This window comes from Narcine bancroftii, chromosome 14, assembly GCF_036971445.1.
Source record: "Narcine bancroftii isolate sNarBan1 chromosome 14, sNarBan1.hap1, whole genome shotgun sequence".
In the NCBI taxonomy this organism is placed as follows: domain Eukaryota; kingdom Metazoa; phylum Chordata; class Chondrichthyes; order Torpediniformes; family Narcinidae; genus Narcine; species Narcine bancroftii.
This window is the reverse complement of record NC_091482.1, coordinates 67,141,408-67,160,669: the sequence shown is the minus strand read 5'-3', so window position 1 is coordinate 67,160,669 and position 19,262 is coordinate 67,141,408. Positions and strand designations below refer to the sequence as shown.

General features: G+C 45.0%; 1 protein-coding gene across 13 annotated transcripts in view; it reads right to left on the bottom strand.

Moving 5' to 3' along the window:
• The window catches only part of chd2 (chromodomain helicase DNA binding protein 2), a 112,393-nt gene that overhangs the window by 29,899 nt on the left and 63,232 nt on the right, over window positions 1–19,262 (bottom strand). For all 13 annotated transcript variants that reach the window (XR_011349013.1, XR_011349012.1, XR_011349011.1 and 10 more), the window contains 8 exons: window positions 18,573–18,763; window positions 17,143–17,331; window positions 13,155–13,317; window positions 9,970–10,122; window positions 6,241–6,312; window positions 4,363–4,512; window positions 2,616–2,764; window positions 951–1,047 (listed from right to left, as the gene is read on the bottom strand). Coding sequence is in view for 10 of the 13 variants with exons in the window: in XM_069912168.1 (XP_069768269.1) it covers window positions 951–1,047; window positions 2,616–2,764; window positions 4,363–4,512; window positions 6,241–6,312; window positions 9,970–10,122; window positions 13,155–13,317; window positions 17,143–17,331; window positions 18,573–18,763 (1,164 nt within the window). In the remaining 3 variants the exon portion in view is untranslated. The remainder of the gene's footprint in view (window positions 1–950; window positions 1,048–2,615; window positions 2,765–4,362; window positions 4,513–6,240; window positions 6,313–9,969; window positions 10,123–13,154; window positions 13,318–17,142; window positions 17,332–18,572; window positions 18,764–19,262) is intronic.

Below are 19,262 nucleotides of genomic sequence, written 5' to 3'. Positions count from 1 at the left end.
ACATGGCCACAGGGAGCACGTTTGACTCCACACAGACGTCGCTGGAGATCAGAATCGAACCTGTGTCGCTGGACGTTTGGGCGATGGCTGCCGGCGAGCTTTAACCACCGGGCAAGGAAAGCCCAGTCCCTCCCTTCACCCGCACGTTCAGGAGATACCAGAGGTTGTCAACTTCCGCACTGCATTGACAATTTGTCAAATGGCATGCTCAGTTAACCAAATCTCAAACAGGTGTTTGCATCTTGCTTCCTCTGTGTGGTTCAGCTCCAGGCAGGCAATGCAAAGTTGCCAACTAAACAATGGTAGACATTTTCAAATGTACATGCACACTGGCCCTAGGATGGACAAGTGGCAGGTCTTCCACGGGAGGCAGCTCTGGCCACACTACCTGCACCAGGCAACCTCCCACTATTCCCACACCGTTCCTCTTCCTCTGTCAATCTTTCCCTCCCTTTCGTGCCCTTCACCCAATTCTCTGCTGACATCTGCTTCTGATTTGCCTTTCTCTGCACCTTCAGGAAAGGTTGTGAAAACTTCTGACTCTCATTCATTCCTCTGTTCTTATTTCTGCCAGTGGAGATATTTCTCCTTTTTTCCCCCAGATCAACAGAACATTCAAAGATCTTTCAGCATCTCCAGGTTAGAGGCATGGGTTCAAACCTGGCGCTGTCTGTAAAGTTTGAACCTTCTGTGACTTGCTTGGGTTTTCTTTGCTCCAGTTTCCTCCCACCCTCCAAAAATCGAATGGGGTTGTAGGCTGATTGGGTGTAATTAGGCCCCAATTTCAATGGCCGGAATCGGCTCCTACCACATTATAAATAAAATTAAAATTAGTATTTCAAAATCAATTTCACTGACGTTCTATTTCATTTATGAAAGGTTGCCACGCTGCACAGGAGTATCAGAACTTTTTCGCTACACAGGAAAGCTCCAATGAAGTTCAGCGATACCTGTGGCTCAGATTCTTCGCCTTCTGGCTCCTTAAACAACTCCTCGGCACCAAACTTCAAGATTGCCGTCAGCTCCTCCTTGTTAAACGGTGTGGAGCTGAAAGTACAAATTCACCATCAGCCACCTCTGTGACAAATGCAGCAGCTATTTTTGTGAATTGTTCATGGGGTGTGAGCATCGCAAACATTTCTCGCTCTTCCTTAATTTCTGGGAACTGGTGGCTTGTTGGATCCTTTCCAGGGGCAGTTACGAGCAAACCATTCACCTGTTGCCACTGGAAGTTTAGACCAGACCATTTAAAGTCAGCAGGTTACCTTATGTGAATGTTTTTACAACAATCTAGTAGTTTTAAGTCATCAGTTGGGCTTTTACTTCTGAACTTGCATTCTTTAGTGAGCATGAGGGGCAGGTAGGAGAGAGGTGATGGTGGGGCTGAAGAGCAACTATTAGATTGATATCTGTCTAATGTAGATATGTATTTAATGTAATCCAATCAGTTTACTATTAGGATTTCTTAACAAAGTAACTGTTCAGCTGGAGCAAGTAAGAATTTTGGTGCATGTGTACTGTACAATGTGTATGTGTACTGTACAATGTGTGTGATTACAAACTCATGATCATTATCAAACATGCAGGTGAAACAGGAGAAAGGCTATATAGAACAGAGAACACTACAGCACAGTGCAGGCAGGCCCTTCATCACTCGATGTTGTGCCAACCTATATATTCCTACCAAAGGAAAAACTAAACCCTTTCTACCTCGTATCCCTCTATTTTTCTTTCATCCATACAAGTCTCTTAAATGCCCCTGATGCTTCAGCCTCCACCACCACCCCTGGCAAAGCATTCCGGGCACCCACTGTATAAAAAACTTTGTCTCCCCTAAACATTCCTCCCTTACTTTGTATAGATGTCCTCTGGAGTTTGCTACTCCTACCCTGGGAAAAGGGTTCTGGCTGTCCACCCGAACTATGCCCTTAGAATCGTGACCTCCACATTAAGGTCCCCTTCGCTCCAGAGAGAAAAGTTCTATTAATCTTGCCCTATAAGGCTTATTTTTCCAATCAACATCGTGGTAAACCTCCTATGCAATTTCTCCATAGCTTCCACATCCTTCCTATAATGAGGTGACCAGAAATGTGGTCTTGCCAGAGATTTGTAGAGTTGCAACATGAACTCAATCCCCCGACTTTTGAAGCCCATCGTCCCATAGGCTTTCTTAACTATCCTATCAACCTGCGCAGCGACCTTGAGAGATGGCATGGATTTGGTCCCTAGGTTCCTGTTTTTCCACACTGTTAAGCATCCAACCTTTAACTCTATACTCAGCCTTCTTCACGTTTGACCTCCCAAAATGCATCACCTCACACTTATCCAGATTGAACTCCATCTGCCACTTTTCTGCCCAACTCTGCATCCTGTCAATATCCTTTTGTAATGCACGACAACCTTCAGTGGTATCCACAACTCCTCCAACCTTTGTACTGTTCACAAATTTACTGACCCATCCTTCCACTTCAGCTTGGCCATTTATAAAATCACGAGCAGGGGTCCCAGAACAGATCCCCGCAGAACTCCCCTAATCACTAGCCACAAAGTTTAATAGAACAGAGAGGCAAAAGGGAAAGGAGAAAAGGGGACAGAACCCATTCTGGGCTGCTTACTGAGAAGGCCGAGCTGAGCTATCCAACACTGTCCGCCCTGTTGTGTCCATTCTTTGGATGACAAGATGATCGAGGACCATCTTCTTCTTGGCACGCTCGATGATGTCCTCTTCCACCGTCCCTTTGGTAACCAGGCGGTAAATGTTAACCTGCAAGATCGGGACAGAAAATTGTAGGCCGTGGGCAGTGACATTCGTGCTAGCTTTAGCCTCTGTGGGTAAGGGTGGGACCATGTAAATGGGAACCGCTGCTCTTCTTCACATACAAGGGTGAGAAGTTCAGGAACGCTCAAGGAAAGGACCAGCAATAAAAAGACCGACATCACAGCCATTCCTAATTTCATCAACTCCTTTCTCCCAAGGCCTCCCTCTTGCTCACACCAGGTTTACACACATCTGGCTAAGGAGGCATTCATCATGTGAATCTTGGTTGGTGATTATCCCGACCCCGTGTTCCCTTGGCATTTTTACAGGCACACTCTCTCTCTGCAGCTGGGGTCGCTAGAGAATCAGGACCCACTTGGTCCTCTTCGCCATAACTCAGAGACTCTGTGTCTGACACAGCTAAACCAAGTCAAGAAAATGATCAAACTCTTCAGCAGGAATTAAACAACCTTCTAATCCATTCACTCTCAGTGGATGCAACTTTCAGTCAGTATTTTAGAAATAAAACATTTACAGGTGATGTATTTTCTCATGAATGCAAAATAAAGCACAAATTAGTATAAGAAATAATCAAATTTAACCCAGGTCAGCCAACAAACTCACATGCAGGTCATTAGATGAGAAGTTTGCTCTTCTATAGTTGAGTTACTGGCAATTCTTCTCTGTTCTGCTCCCCAGCTGGGGATACATTCAGGCCATCTGCCCTATCCTAGCCTCTTAGTCATAGTTCAGAGCATATATCCCAATGATCGTCCTTCCAAACAGACCAATGAATGGCATGAGAAGCAGGCAAGAAAGCAAAATAATGGAAGCCCCAACTCCTATTGTAACATTCAAATAACATCAAAACACAACAAAGGACACAGAGGGGAGATGTTTACAGCAGCTGTAACACAGTTGCTGATAGGACAGTAACAGGTTGGGATAATCCCTGGCTAGGCTTTCACGGCTCATGAAGGTCCAGCAACCTGGGTTCGAAAGTGACCTCTGGTGATGCAGTGTGGCATTTGATCATTCCCCCTTCTGATCACATAGTTTCCTGCTTCCCCGACCTCCTGCATCCCAAAGACTTGCGGGTTAGTAGGTTGATTGTAAACGTTGGTGAACAGTGAAATCCTGAGGAAGCCGATGGGGCCGTGATTTGAATAGGTGATAGCAATTCCATTCCCTCACTTACCTTCCCTATCAACTGGTACAGACTTGATAGGCTGAAGGGCTCACTCACCCACTGATTAGAGGTTAGGACGTAGAACCCTTTCTGAATATCACAGAGGAAATCCACGTGTAAAGTGGTGCAGCTTTTAAACCAATAAATTCAAGGACAGCTCACTTGGTGTAGCAGTTAACACAACACTGTTATCGTACCAGTGACCCAGGTTCGAATCTGTCTGTAAGGAGTTTGTAAATTCTCACCGGGTCTGCATGGGGTTTCTCCCACCTTTCAAAACATACTGGGGGTGGGGGGGGTAGATTAATTGGAATATTTGGGCTCAAGGGCTGGAAGGGCCTGTTACCATTCTGAAATTAAAATTTAAGGGGGTCAGAGCCTCAGCGTCACCTGGCCAACTCCGCAACGCACTGACCTGTTTCTTTTGGCCTATTCTGTGAGCTCGAGCCTGGGCTTGCAAGTCATTCTGAGGATTCCAGTCAGAGTCAAAGATGATCACTGTGTCAGCTGATGCCAGGTTAATCCCCAGCCCCCCTGCTCGTGTGGAAAGGAGGAAGCAGAAATCCTGAAAGGGAAAAACAATCCACAACTGACCACTGCACAGAGGATTCAAAGTGAACAAAGCCGGCTGCCGGATTCTGGACTCGCACAGGGTGGAAGAGAGAGACTTCATGGTAATTTTTAATTGTTGGAGGGTGAAAATTTATAAAACTGGATGAAAAATAGCAAGGAAACCGGGCTAACTGGAGAGCTCATTATATTCCTACAGCTCTTCACCTCTGTTAGCTGATGAACACAAGAAAAGGAGCTGGCCAGTGTCCTGTCTGGGTGCACAAGTGTCGTGCCAGACTGCACAAGTGTCCGGTCTGGCTGTACGATCGTCTGGTATTGGAGGCTGCAATATGGTGGTCAATAGAGGATCATCCAAACGGCCGAGATCTCTGGGATCTCCCCTTTCTGTATTTACAACATTCACCGGGACCGTTGCTTAAATAAGGCTCAAGGATTATTGTGGAATCCTTTCAATTCACCACACAGTGTATTATGACCTACGGCCATGAGCAAGGAGGTCCAGGAGCATCCAAATCAGGACGGCTAGGCTGGGAAATAGCTTCCTCCCATAGGCTGTAAGATTGATGAACAGTGTTCTGTAATCAAGTAAATCAGTCCAAAATATTTGTATTTATTTAAAATTACATCTTTATGTGATTGTTATGTGCTGAGTGTTATGTGTCTGCACTGTGGTCCGGAGAAACGCCATTTTGTCTGGTTGTATATGTACTGATAATAATTAACTTGAACCAGGGATGAAAAGCAAGTGGCAGATCAATGGCAAGAAAAGGATCAAGTTACAAAATTACAAATTGTATAGAGAGACAAGGTTCTGAGACAGAATCCATCCAATAAAGGGTTAAAGAGGCAATGCCTTTGCCCTCGTGGCCTGAGAAACACATGGGACTGCTTATTTATAACACAAAACAGGAGGAAGCATGGACAGCGCATGATTCCTGGAATTCGGATGAACAGGGGAGGGAACATGATTGTGAGGGAGACAAGTTTAGATTTTTCCCTAAATGGATGCTGTGAGGAAAACTGCAGTAAGCGGAGATGAATTGGACGGTGAGAGTATCAAGTGATGTAGCACAAGGCGGTGCCAGGCAGGACTGTGATAAATCAGGCCTGCTAACTCATTTTTCCTTCCTTAGAATTTGTGGCTCAAAGCAAGAACTGCATGCGTGCAGCCCTTCCCCAATGAGCCCTGCCACTAACACTGAGCACAAACCAGCTCCCAGTCGCTGACCCTCACTCCGACCCCGGTCATTGCAGTGCAGTCTCAAGAGTCTAGTGATCTTAATCATTTCGACAGCAAATCTCAATGATAAATCATACATTGACAAACTAGGTGGTTTGTATTTTAGATGATTAAAATCCGGCTCTGTATGCTTTAGAGAATTTATGTTTATAATGGTGATTTTAATATATTTTTATGCAACAAATTCTCACAAATGTGTTATATATGGTCATGGAGATGGATCAGCCCAAAATAGAATATCCTGGGCAACAATTCAGCGTTGATCATGGGTGAACCAAGCAAACGTTAAGTAAACAATTCCACAATGAGTAAACATTTATTTATTCATTAAGATCTGGATGACCCAGGAGTGACTTAACGATCCTAGGAAAAGTGTAAAATTTGTTAAATAATCTCAAAATCTCTGATATCCAAGTCTGTTTGCAGGGGAGTGAATCAGCCAACTGGACCAGATAAAGGTGGAAACTATTGCATTCTTACCTCAGATGCTTCGGCGTTGAAGTGATCCAAGGCTTGTTTTCTTAATTCCCCCTTTATCGACCCGTCTAAACGCTGCAATATGATAAAACGGATAAACCTTCAGTGCACGCTCAAAGGCCATACGGAGACTCTGAGAGAAGCTCAGATTTCACTTCTATTTTTAATTCTAATACTCAGTCCAAAGTAATTCTGGTTCTCGTGCAGTCAACATATTTCAAGGCTATCCTTCAGCGATCAACCTCAGCGAGGGAATTAGGCTGTCAGTACAGCTACAGTGTCCACTGACACTGAACACCCATTGAATCGTTCAGAAGATTGAGGAATGATCTCTTTAAAACATACAAAATGGGGAAGGTAGATGTGGGGGTGATATCCCTCCCACCTGGGTCACATTCACAAGAGAATTTCGGCCACACAAATTTCTTCATTCAGCAGGTGGTGAATCTTAGGAATACTCTACCCCAAAGGACTGTGGAGACTCAACAGATTATTGGATATATGAAGATATTAAAATAAAGGCAGTGCTGCCGCTGGGACCATGGAGAGCGGAGTCACAGCGCTCCCCCACGGGGTCCAATCTCCTAGTCCAACTGTTGCCAGCTCCGTACAGGTTTTAAGCAGCCTGTTAAAGGAGCTAACAACGGTTTAATTTTAAAACTCGGCGACCGCGGGGTATGGTCCCAAGATAGCAGTGGCGCCTATGATTGACAGCGGCCACAAAGGGTTGCAGACTCTGGGGAAGCAGATGACTGACGCAGAGCACCAGAAAAAAGGGAGGCCCATCCACCCCCACTAAGCAGAGGAGTCATCCCACAGGATGGTGACCATGATAGCAGACCAGGGAGGGCTCTGAGACTGAAGAACACACAGGCAGCGGGCTGTTGGTGACCCGAAGCAAGGAACCCATGTAGTCTGCGGGCCGGCTGACGTCTGCCGTCAAAGGACTCACACAAGGCTGTGCACTGCTGGAGACTGGTTGAAGGGGCACCAGATATCACAAGAGGCTGCTGAGGTCTTCCTGATTGGACTTAAAGGGACCAAAATCAAAATGATTCCGAAATCTGGACGATTCTGAACAACACCAAGTGTCCGGCCTCAATTTCCCAGATAAAAGGTTAGGCACCTGTATATAGTTTCATCTATCTACTCGCATAAATGTGGGAATCACGATCTATTATCTATCTGTTGGTTGTAGCAAGTAATCATTGCTTATCTGTGTGAGTGAGACCTCCTGTGGTTTTCTCCCCACCGTGTTAATAAAGATTCTTTTTCTGTTCTTAATCTGTGTTCGGATTCGTTACTTCCTGGACCCACAAACCTGTTCCCCCATCACAGTGGTAGCAGAGGGAAGTTGCACAAAACTCAACAGAGTATAGGTACAGCCCGCTTTACAAAACTAGAGCGTTCCTATGAAACCTTTTGGAAGCTGAAATGCTGTAAAGCGAAGACCCATTCACTACTATTGGAGGCTATTTTCGTAAAAGCGAAAACCCATTCAAATTTCCTTTGGATAGTGAACACAGGTTTCTTCGTAAAAGCAAATTTTCATAAAGGGAATATTCGTAAAACGGGGTATACCTGTAACAGGAAAAGCAAACTTAACGTTTCTTTTGAAGTTGGGAGATGAGAGAGTGTGTTCCACAGCTGCTGACCACTGGACCAAGATTTTGCGCAGAACAGAGATTTCATTTCTGTAACCACGTTCATGGAGAAAGGCAAACCCATTTCCGAAAGCATGCTGGTGCTGCGGACAGCCGCGCAGTCAAAGGGATTCATGCAACAGTGATGCGCGAAGACGGGCAGCACTGCAGAGGAAACTCATTCGATGCACCAAGATTGTGGGAGTTTGCTGCGCGCAAATGGGGCCTGTTTTCAGCATTGAGATTGGAAAGAATTTCACTCGGTGGAAAGCACTATGGGACATCTGGAGATTATGAGAGGATCTGAGCGGCTGCAGAGGCTGTGGGAGTGAGAAGAGGCAAATCCACAGACACTCAGTGTCTCTGAAGGGACTCTTTCTCTTGCTTCCCTTTCCAATGCTCATGGCGACTCTTCGTTTACCTTACGACAGGCAAGGGGAAATTTTGTGAATATTACATTTTTGTGTTATTACATGATATTAAAAGGAATTTGAATCTTGTTACGTAAGTGCAAGATCCGTCATTCTGCAAAATTCAATGCTTCAAGGATAGCTGGTGTAGAAACTGGAACCTATAATAGCTAGTACAGTAACACAATGCCACAACTTCATATCCCACTATATAAGTGAGAATTTAAATTCATCAAACTGGAATAAGCTGCTTGTACAAAACCCCAACCAAGTTTTTAGGGAAACCTGCCATCCTCATTCAGTCTGGTTTACAGTCAACTTAAAGTAATCGGGAGTGATTGTTAATCACCTCTAAGATGGTCCAGCACTCCAATCGTTTGCTGAAAGGCAACTCTAAGAGGCATTTAGAACTGTAATAAATAATTTATAGTCTTTGTCAGAAGAGTGTAATTGTACAGGAAGTCCCTGATTTACGACTGTAATGGGGACAGAAGGATTGGTTGTAACTCAGATTGGCCGTGCGGATTCAATCCACCGCGCATGCCCGAGGTCAAGCAATATTCAACAAATGAACCTTTAATAGGAAATTCAGGCTGCCACTGGGAAAGGGGAACACGGAATGCTGTGGAGAGCAGGGATCACTGTATACAGTACTTTAATACAAAATATGTACTTGTACAGTAGTTTTAATAAAGATTAAAAAAAATTTTGGTCATATGTTCGGGTGGATGTGACTCCACATAGATCAGAGGTCAAGGACTGCCTGTAATGTAGGTGGATTTGAGGTGAAGTCAACAAAGTGGACAAAGTTTGGAGAAGGATCTGGACCAGGTAGAAAAATGGGCTGCTAAAATGGCAAATGGAATTTAATGCAGGCATGTGTGATGTGTTGCACTTTGGAAGGACAAGCCAAGATAGGACATACACGGTAAATGGCAAGGAACTGACGAGTGTGGTACAACAGAGGGATCTGGGAATATAGAAGCATAATTACCTGCAATTGACATCACAGGTAGACAGGGTCAGGAAGAGAGCTTTTGACACACTGGCCTTTATAAATCAAAGCACTGGTGTTATGGTGAAGTTGTATAAGACCTCTGTGAGAATTTAGAGTATTGTGTGTAGTTTCATAAGATTGAAAGAGGAGCTTAACAAGGATATCACCAGGACTTGTAGAACTGTGTTACAGGTCAAGTTTAAATGGGTTAGGACTTTATTCCCTGAAGTGCAGCAGAATGAGGGGAGGCTATTTTCATTGAGTTTAGGTGAGATAAAAACTGGAGGACATAGGTTAAGGGTGAAAGGGAAAGAGTTTAAAGAGAACATAGGAGTGTGGAACTAGCTGAATTGGTATGCGGGCTCAATTTTGACATTTTAAAAAAAATTTAGACATGTGTAGGGAGGGGCACGGAGGACTACGGACTGGGTCCAGGTCAGGAAAATAGTTCGGCACAGACTAGAAGGTCCTGTTTCTGTGCTGTAGTGTTCTATGGTTCTATGCTCACTTCCTGAGCAGAGCTGAGGGAACTTCTGACTTAGATTTTCTCGATCCTGACACGAGAGGAAGATTCTACTGCTGAGCTCAAACAAGCTGCAATACAACGAACAAAATCCTTTGTGAAGCATCGACATGCTCAACATTTTCTGGGCCAGAATTCTCAACCCACTTTTTTTTTTACCTGGAAGGGATAGTGTTTAATGGTCAGGTACTCAGCAAGAATATCCAACATCCGGACCATCTGGGAGAAAATGAGCACCCGATTTCCTCGTTCCCGAAGCCGCGTCATCAATTTATCCAGCAGAATTAGCTTGCCGCTGCTCTTGATCAAGTTCTGCAAAGAAGTGACCAGGACAGAAGAATCACAGCTGTTGTGTGCAATAATTGTCACACTTCCAAGTTATTTTCTATTTAATTGACAAAGAAGGTGAATGCATTCATTGGAACTGAAATTGCAGCAAAGGTTGATTAACGAGTTTTATTAATTTAAAATAAAAAAATACTGGAAATAATCAGCAATTCCAGGAAGAACCTCCATGGAGAGAGGAACAGTTACTTGATCGGGCCATGACCTTTCATAGGCTGCGGAGCAATGGACAGAGCAAACACGAGCAAAGGTTTCTAATAGGGCTGAACGACAAAACTGATGGAAAAAGAAACAAAGGTAACTCCATCGTTTGCTTTTGCATTACATTTATTATTTGGCCTTTTTTAAAAAAGCCAAATAACACGTTTGTTTGCGATTTCCAGCAATTTGCCTCCAAAACGTTGAAGCTCTTCAAGCAAGGAGGCTGTTCAAATACATCACAGGTCATGTGCCTTAACTCCACTTCCCACCTTTGTTCTGTAACCATAGTTACAAAAATCTAAAGATATCCAAAAATTATGCAAAGAGTATATCCACCCCAACCTTTTTGCAGGTTTTCAGTTCCATCACGGAAGAAAGCACAAGCCCTTTCCAACGCAAGATACATTGACAAAATATGAATCCAATTTAAATTGAGAAAGAATATATTGGGGTTGTTGGAAAATTGGGGTGTGTGGACAGCTTGGGCTTGTGGCCCGTTACACTGCTGTATGTCTAAATGTAAAATTTAAATTTAAAGCTCAGTAAGGACCCACTTTGATGACACCTGAGCAAGAGTAGCAAAAACATGACAATTTCCTTGTCGATATGCCCGTGACTGCATGGTTCTTAGTGACTGAGATTGAACGCAAGCAAATAATTTGGGTAACTATCCCTCCATGCTCTGCATTTTACCAAAAATTAAATGGAGTCATTCACTGGGAGAAATTGTGGCAGATTCTGTTTTCTCCACTGTTGAAGTAGACTGCTTCCCATCTAGAGGGGGCTTGTTTGATGTACGTAACATCCACTGGTGTATCTAGGTCAAGTCGTGGCCTAGAGCTGTCACTGACATTGGCGGCCCCTCCCCGTTTTAAAAAAAATGCACAAAAACCACCACCGCACACAAGTTGTGACTCTACGAACTAACGTATTCAGTTAAGATTTTATTCTATACTTTGAACTACTTCATTCAGTTTGCTCTATTTCTTATTTTTATGTGATGCAACGTCTAAATAAATTAACAATAATATCCATCAGTTTACAGATTATTTATTTGGTGAGGTATGAATAGGAAAATCTCTGCAGGTAGCCGGTGTGGTCTGTCAGTGGGAGGCTGGGGCAGTCCGGTCCGTTGGTGGCCAATGAGGCCGTCAGGGGGCTATTGATGGAGCTGTCAGCAGGGAGAGCTGTCAGGGGATGCCCCGTGACTACCCCGCTGGCCGCCCAGCCTCCGGCACCTCACCAGGCCACTCATCAGTGGCAGTTGCTCGATGGGAAAAATGGCCATCTTCCCTACCCACAATCCCCCGGGCAGCTGGAACTGCTCTGCGTTTTCTCCCGTGGGCACTGGCAGAGTGGTTCCAGCTGCACGGGGGATTATGGGTAGGGAAGACGGCCATTTCTTCCCCATTGAGCCGCCATCAGGTGCTGCTGAGGCCCCAGAGCAGCTCAATGACAGGCTGCCCGGGAGTGGCGCTCCAGTGAGTCCCAGCAGCACAGCACTGCACCCCTGGGATGGAGATTAATTATTGGGCTAGGGACTCAGATATTGGGTGGCAAAGGCGAGAGCACCTCCTGCAAGTGGCGCCCTTATTCTCTGCCCCACCTGCCATACCCAAGATACGCCTACGACGACATCTGTTGTGAGGTGCGTTATGTGACCCAATCTGGTTAAAGGAGAAATTTCCAAGTGAATTAACAACAAAGCACAGCTTCCAGTCTGTGGATTGCAGGAGGAACTAGTGGTGTGAAGGAGGTTCGCAATGGTGGAATATGCAAAACATTGAAAGAAAAACTGCAAAGGACTAAGTGGTTGAAATGATATTGAACAGATAAAATCTTGGAGAGACTGAGTAGGTATATCATGAAGGAGGAAGCTCTCATGAAAAGATTTGATATTGACTTGAAATGGAAAAAAAACCAGGAAATGCAGTAACAGTAAAACCCCGGGCATCTGGAATTCAAGCAACCAGCAGCTTCAAGCAACCAACAAAAATATCGAGAAAAATAAGCAAATAAAATTAAAATAAATCAGAATAATACACAAGTTTAAAACTGTAAATGTTCTCTGAAGTAATACAAAAACCTTTGGTGAAGATGGGAGCAAATATCCAGCCAGCAGAGGGAGGGCCTTGGTCGGGCTTTGCTTGGAGCAGCTGTTGAATAAAGTTGTGTGAAACAGCAATGGCGTCGCCCAGGGAGAAGAGCTGGATGCCGCTCAGTGTAGGAGAGACTCCTTATCCCTGGTAAGAGTCATCCTGATCAGAGACCATATCTGTAAACTTGGGGGGGGGAGGGGGCGGGGGAGGAGAAGTTAATTATCTATAATATTACTGTTCGTCTTTCAGGCGGTTCTGTGGAGGGGGAGGAACCTACAGATGCAGCGACAGTTAAATGTTTTCAAAGTATGTGACTGAAAATAAAGTAAAATGCTTTAAAGTTTGTAAATTCATACAAGTGCTACAGTGTAAGAACAGTGTAGTATTTTTGTCTTTTAAACTGTTTAATCGTGATGCAGGTGTATTAGCTTGGCATTATCGGAGTAAAGTCTCAAGCAACCGGAAAATATACTTATCCAGTATCCACCAATCCCCAGAGGAACCAGGTGATTTACAGTATTCAGTGATTACTGACATCACCTTTGATCAAGAAAGTGGTGGTGGGGTAGCGGGGCGTGTTTGTGTTGAGAGTAAATGCAGAAGTAACAGATAATCCCTTCACTGAGACAGAACCATTCAAATTCTACACATGAAGGTGCACGGGGGCACAGTTTTACTCAACATTAAAGTTTCACCTACACACAACACTTCCTGGCTGGTTAGAGTCTCGTTCTCCTCACACGGTTTGACCAGGTAACAGTGGTTGCAGCATTTCTTCAACTCCATCATGATGTTAAGGAAGCTCGATGAAGACCCCCGGCTCCCCCTGGTGAGAGCCTTGTAATTTCTCGTCAATATCCACCTACATCAAGAGAATTCATGAGAACACAGTGTCAGATCCTGGGCACACTTCAGAACAAACACACACACAAACTGCGTTACAAAATTACGAGGGGCCGAGACAGAACCTACTTCCCTTGGCAAAGGGGCCAAAAATAGGGAGGCATCAATTTCAAGTAAGTGGTATTTGTGACAAAAGCAAATAGCAGAAGTCATCGGGTTAAGTGAGTAGAGGAAAGTTTAGGGGAGACGTCAGAGCTAAGTTTTTTACACAGTGGTGGGCACTTCGAATGCATTTTCAGGATTGGTGGTGGAGGCTGGTACAATCGGATCATTCAAAAGACCCAAAAGACAACATTCAAAAGATGGGCACATGAATGTAAGAAAAGTAGAGAATTATGGGTGTGAGGTAGGTTAAAAATTAATTGGAGTAGTTTCCACGGGTCAGCTGAAGGGACAGTTTGAGAACAAGGATTAGATGGGAAGTGAGGAAACATTCCATTATGCAGAAGGATTAACGAGTCTGGAACTCACCACCTAAAAAGTGTTGTAGAAATTCGGCATGTAGCACAGTAAAAGGGCTTTCCGGCCCACAGGCCCGTGCCACCCAAGAGGACCCAACAACCCATATGTTTTTGGAAGGTGGGAGGAAACCAGAGCACCTGAAGAAAAACCTATGCAGATACAGGGAGATCATACAAACTCCTTACAGAATGCACGGCAGCTGGCACTCTGACAACGTTAACTGCAGCCAAACAGTCTTGGACGAGTATTTCCAAAGCCATGACATTCAGGGCTATGTATTTAGCACTGAAAGTGTAGATTGGTTGGTGTATTCTTTGACACGATTGGCTGAATACCCGGTGTTGTAATTTTTTAATGATTCCAAAACCATCGTCCTCATATTCAAGATTGGCCCACTATATGGGACTTTGTTGAAAGCTTCACCAAAACCCATGTAAAACATCCACTGCCTCACATCATCAATAAGCTTCACGTTAACTCCTCAAAATTTCAATCAAGTACGGAAGACGTGATCTCCCCTCCCCCCCCCCCCCCCCACTACCAAGAGATGTTTGACTATCCTTTATTAGACTGCACTTTTCAGAGGAAGAGGGTTCTAGTGCAGAAGATGCAGGATTACATCTCCCACGCAATGATGATTCAGTGTTCGATCCATTTAATGCTCCCTTGAGCTATATACAGTGCTCAGCGTAGGAGTTGAGAACAGCAATGATTCTTCTGGCCAATCTACGGATGTAACTAAACCATCAGAATTATAAGGAAAAATTAGTCACAAGCTTTAAATTATTTGGCCTAAAGAGTTGTTGATACAGAACTGCTCAAGACAAAGGGCTGAACCCAACCTCCTTCATAATTCAGGTTTATTTTTTATTACTATTTTAAAATTTAGACTTACAACCCGGGCCACAAGCCCATGCCGCCCAAATATCCCAATTAACGTACAACCCCTGTATGTTTTAAAGGGTGGGAGGAAACCCACGCAGACACAGAGAGAACGTACAAACACCTAGCACCGAATTGGAATCCGGGGTCACTGTCGCTGTAGTAGCGTTACGCTAACCGTCCCTACCATCATTTGCTGCAAAAGATCGTCTATTGCAGTTGAATGGATGCAGATGATTCACCCCAGCGTCGACCTACACCACGCATTGCAAATACTATCTCAACCGTTATGTACTTTAGCCAAATGACAAGCTGAGGAATGGATAATTAGGGGAAGAAAAACCGGTCTGAATTTGATTTCACTGTGGCTTTACTGGGTGACACTGAGAAGTCATTGTTTTTTTTTCTCTTTATTACAGTAAAATTCTTGTTATCAGGAATTCAAGCAACTGGCAAAAATAAATCTCAGAAAATAAATTGGTAAAAACACCAAAATTTAAAAATGATGCCCCCTAGTGGTTAGTTCATCAATCCATGCAACGTGCAATCACAAGCAACTGGCAAATTCACTTATCTGGCATCTTCCAATCCATTTTAGTGCTGGATCCCGGAGGTCTTATTCTCCTTTCTCTTGATTGTGGCATATTGTGTTAATTTTTACGTACCTGTACAAGTCATCAATTTCAAATCAACCCTCTCTCTTCTTTCCCCCATTCCTGACTGCTTTCCTCAAACTTCCCATCCTGTTCCCTTTCCTGTCCAGTCAGAGAGCAACCTTTCTGCCCTCTTCCCCATCGCGTCTCAGCTTCTTTCTCGTCTACCCTGCCACTTACTGTATTTGATGGCATATAGGACCCATTCGCATACAAGATCCACCCCCATTTTAGCAGGAGATTTTAGAAAAATTTATTTTAGTGCATTTACAGGTAAGTTGGTGAATGGGTTTCTTCTACAAGGTCCCTTCTAGATAGCGCACGAGTGTGACTGCAATCACCTCGAAGGAAACCCTTCAGCGTTGCGTGGCCAAGACGCTGAAGCCTCGCACACAAGTAACAGCAGCGACGCATCCTCCTGCCTGCCGCTCGCCGAGGCTCAGGCCTCTCCCCTCCCCACCGGGCAACCGCCGATTGACAGACACACTGGGACCCGTGGGGGTGCATGGGCGGGAGAGAAGCCGGTCGCCAGAGCAACAGGCAGGGCCCACCTTTGCAGGAAGCAGAGGATCGATCGCTTGCTGAGGGAAGCATTGGGCTTCAGTCATCAGGTCCCACACAGCCTTTGTTCAATGAGCATGGACCCCCATGAGGCGCGGAGATGGGGGGGAGGGAGGAATCTGCGTGGCAGTGAGCAAGTGGCCACCCGCCTCCCCCCCATCCAATATGTTCATGGGGGAGGGGGCGGCGGGCTCGTCGAACAAAGGCTCAGTGTGGAGCCTGATCATCGAGGAAAAGCGCTCCCCTCAAAGCAAGGGATTGATCGATCGCACCATCGGCATGTACTACAAACACGGCCACTGCGCCACTGTTGGGGGGGGGCGGCCGATGTGTTTGGCCTTCTCAAGGGGGGAAGTGAGCGACAGCTCCGGAAAGCACGGCCCACTCAAGGGAAGGTGGTCCACGAAGCTGCGGGCCCACTTCCTGGACAATCGCAGCACTTCCGCGGGCATCTTGGAGCTGGGTGAGTAGTTTGAGTGCTTTGCATTTCGGTGCCCAAAATGGTGGCACCTTCGAGTATCGGATTCAGGATGGTTTTTGAGGTGTTTTTTTTTGGGGGGGAAGAAACTGGGAGTCCTATATGCCCATTAGCCTGTGCTTCTCCTCCACAGGCCTTTATATTCAGTTGTCTACCCGATTTTCATTACTCCTGAAGAGGGCCTCAGGCCCGAAACACTGATCACCTTTTACCTTCTATGGACTTTTGGGCATAGAACCACCTCCACTGCATCTATACACTGTACTTTTGTTAATGACTAGAAATCTCACCAACACCTTTCTGAAAAACAAACAGGAAATGCTGGAAACACTGGCAGCATTTGTGGAAAGAAAAACGGGTAACTTTTCGGGGTCTGGGAGAGATCATCAAACCCAAAGCATTAATTGCTTCCTTTTCCCTAGATACCGCCTAAACTGCTGAGCTGTTTCCGGAGTTTCTTGTTTTATTTTTCAATTTCCTACATCTTTCCATGAAGATACTCATAGAAGCATTCTCTTTGTAGAACTTTTCTTTCTGATGCCACTCTCAATTCTTTTGATAACCCCCTAGTCTTAGACTACTTCACAAAAAAGTGAAGACAATGGGCTAAAGGGCCAGTCTCTGTGCTGTACACTTTTATGACTAATACATAAACTAGGGAAGAGCAAAGCGACTGTTCAGCTGAAACAGCCCCAGTGTCTCCTTCAGCAGTTGAAGTCAGCCAGGGTGCAGTGTCTGAGGAACTTACTTGTAATACTGTTTCTGGGAGGCTGACATCTCCACCCGCAGAATCTGTTCAACTTTGGCAGGAAGGGATTTCTCAACATCCTTCTTCACTCTGCGCAACAGGAAGGGCTCCAGGACCCTGTGGAGACTCTGGAAACCATTCTCCCGCCCTTTCCCGTGCTCCTCCTCAAAGTCCTCCCACGAATCAAACCTGGAGGAAAATATTATCGGGCGTCAACCAAGCATTGTAAGGGAAGCAATGACCGGTAGCACCTCCACCTCTGCAGGGCTTCCAGTGCTGCAATCAAGAACAATCATTCTCCTCTGGAAGCAAAACACGAAAGTCTGCAGACACCAGGGTTGAAGTAAAAACTCAGCACTGGAGAATCTCAGCAGGTCAAGCAGTGTCCTTCGTTTGGCAAAGATAAAGATACAGAACCAACATTTCAGGCTTGAGACCTTCATCAAGGGATGGATGAAGGGGTCAAGCCCAAAACATTGGTTATGTACCTTTCTCCTTGCTATATTAAATACACGGCTTGAGATTTTCCTCTGGAATGAGGGGTTTTGGTTACCTGGCCAGCATTTAATGCTGGTCCCTCATTGGTGGTGATGAGCCACACACTTATATTAGCGCAGTTCTTGTTCCCAAATGCCACTGGGGAAGACTCTGACCAGCAATGATTCAGGAATAATGCACAGGGGGCCCTGGGTTATAGATGACCTGACAGAAATCCAACTTTATGCAAATTCTATATTTTTAAAAATGGCAATTACAGTAATAATATTTTCTGGTATACCTTAGCAACTGGAGACAGTAGAAATTCTGTTTATTTAATTATGATGAATATTCAATGAAAAAACTTTAGCAAGAGTTTCTGTCTCAGATCAAGAACAGTTCTCAGGATCAGGACAATGACAGAACCTGGGACTGCCCGACTTTCCACCTAAGGTCAGTGTGGGGCTTGGACACTGCTTCCTTCTGCCACTGTTGCCAGCACCCGGTTAGGTGACACACAACACCACTGTGCAAGGTGCTATGAATCAAACACATCGCAGGCCATTTGGCCCATCATGACTATGGAAGGGAAACCCATTTGGTTGCAATTTCCTGCTCAACTTTGCAAATTGTTCCAAGGACATAAAAGATTCCAATTCAAGTGAAACACAGCCATTTAGGACAGTTATAAAGAGTAGCTGAAAAGAAAATTGAAGCAGGTTAAGACCTCACACTTCTGATGACTATTGCCAATACTTGGCCAAAAGAGGGGCACCTGCTGTCCCTCACCAGTACTTTAAGGTGAAAACCAGCACCTCAGGGCTCCATGACTCAGCATGGACACCAGCAGGCTGACAAACCGGATTAGTGGGGAGAATTCGCAAAGCATCGCCACAACCCAAAGCCTCTCTCGTTCTCGCAAGAATAAGCGCAGCAGGGAGAGATTGGCCTACTTTTCAGGCATGATGAAGTGCAGGAGTGACCAGAGCTCTTTCAGCGAGTTCTGCAGAGGCGTCCCCGTTATCAACAGCCGATGATTGGACCGGAAGTCGATCAGGGTCCGGTATAGGAGAGAGTCATCATTTTTCAACCGATGAGCTTCATCAACTCCCAGGAAAGCCCAGTTTATATTCCCCAAAACAGTCTAACAAGAAAGGAAAGAGCGTTAGTAAGAATCAATGGCAGACATTTCAACAGTGGATCAACCAATGAATTCAGTGCCACTGCGGGCTCCCCCTCGGAGCTCTCTACAGGTGCTCCCCTACTTACGATGGTTCGAATCCATACTTTCAATTTCGACTTCCCATCTGTTCCCACGCTTGCAATATGTGGCACGCTACTCAATCGCGATGCTGGGCGGTGGCAGCGTCAAGCAAGAGTATCATACAACATACTCTCTCGCAATGCTGACTCAAACATGCTCGCGGTCTCTTTGGCCATGACTGAACAAGTGCACTGTAAACAACCCACCATGTCTACTAAACGCCCATGTGTGTCTTCTCACCATCCAGCAACGAATTTTAGTTCAATGCATCAATTTCTTTCAGCTGTGTACCTTAATGGTTTTTTCCCAGAGTGGAATAAAGGTATTCAAAATTTAATTATAGAATACGGTAGATCCAGTATTCTTTTACACTTACGAT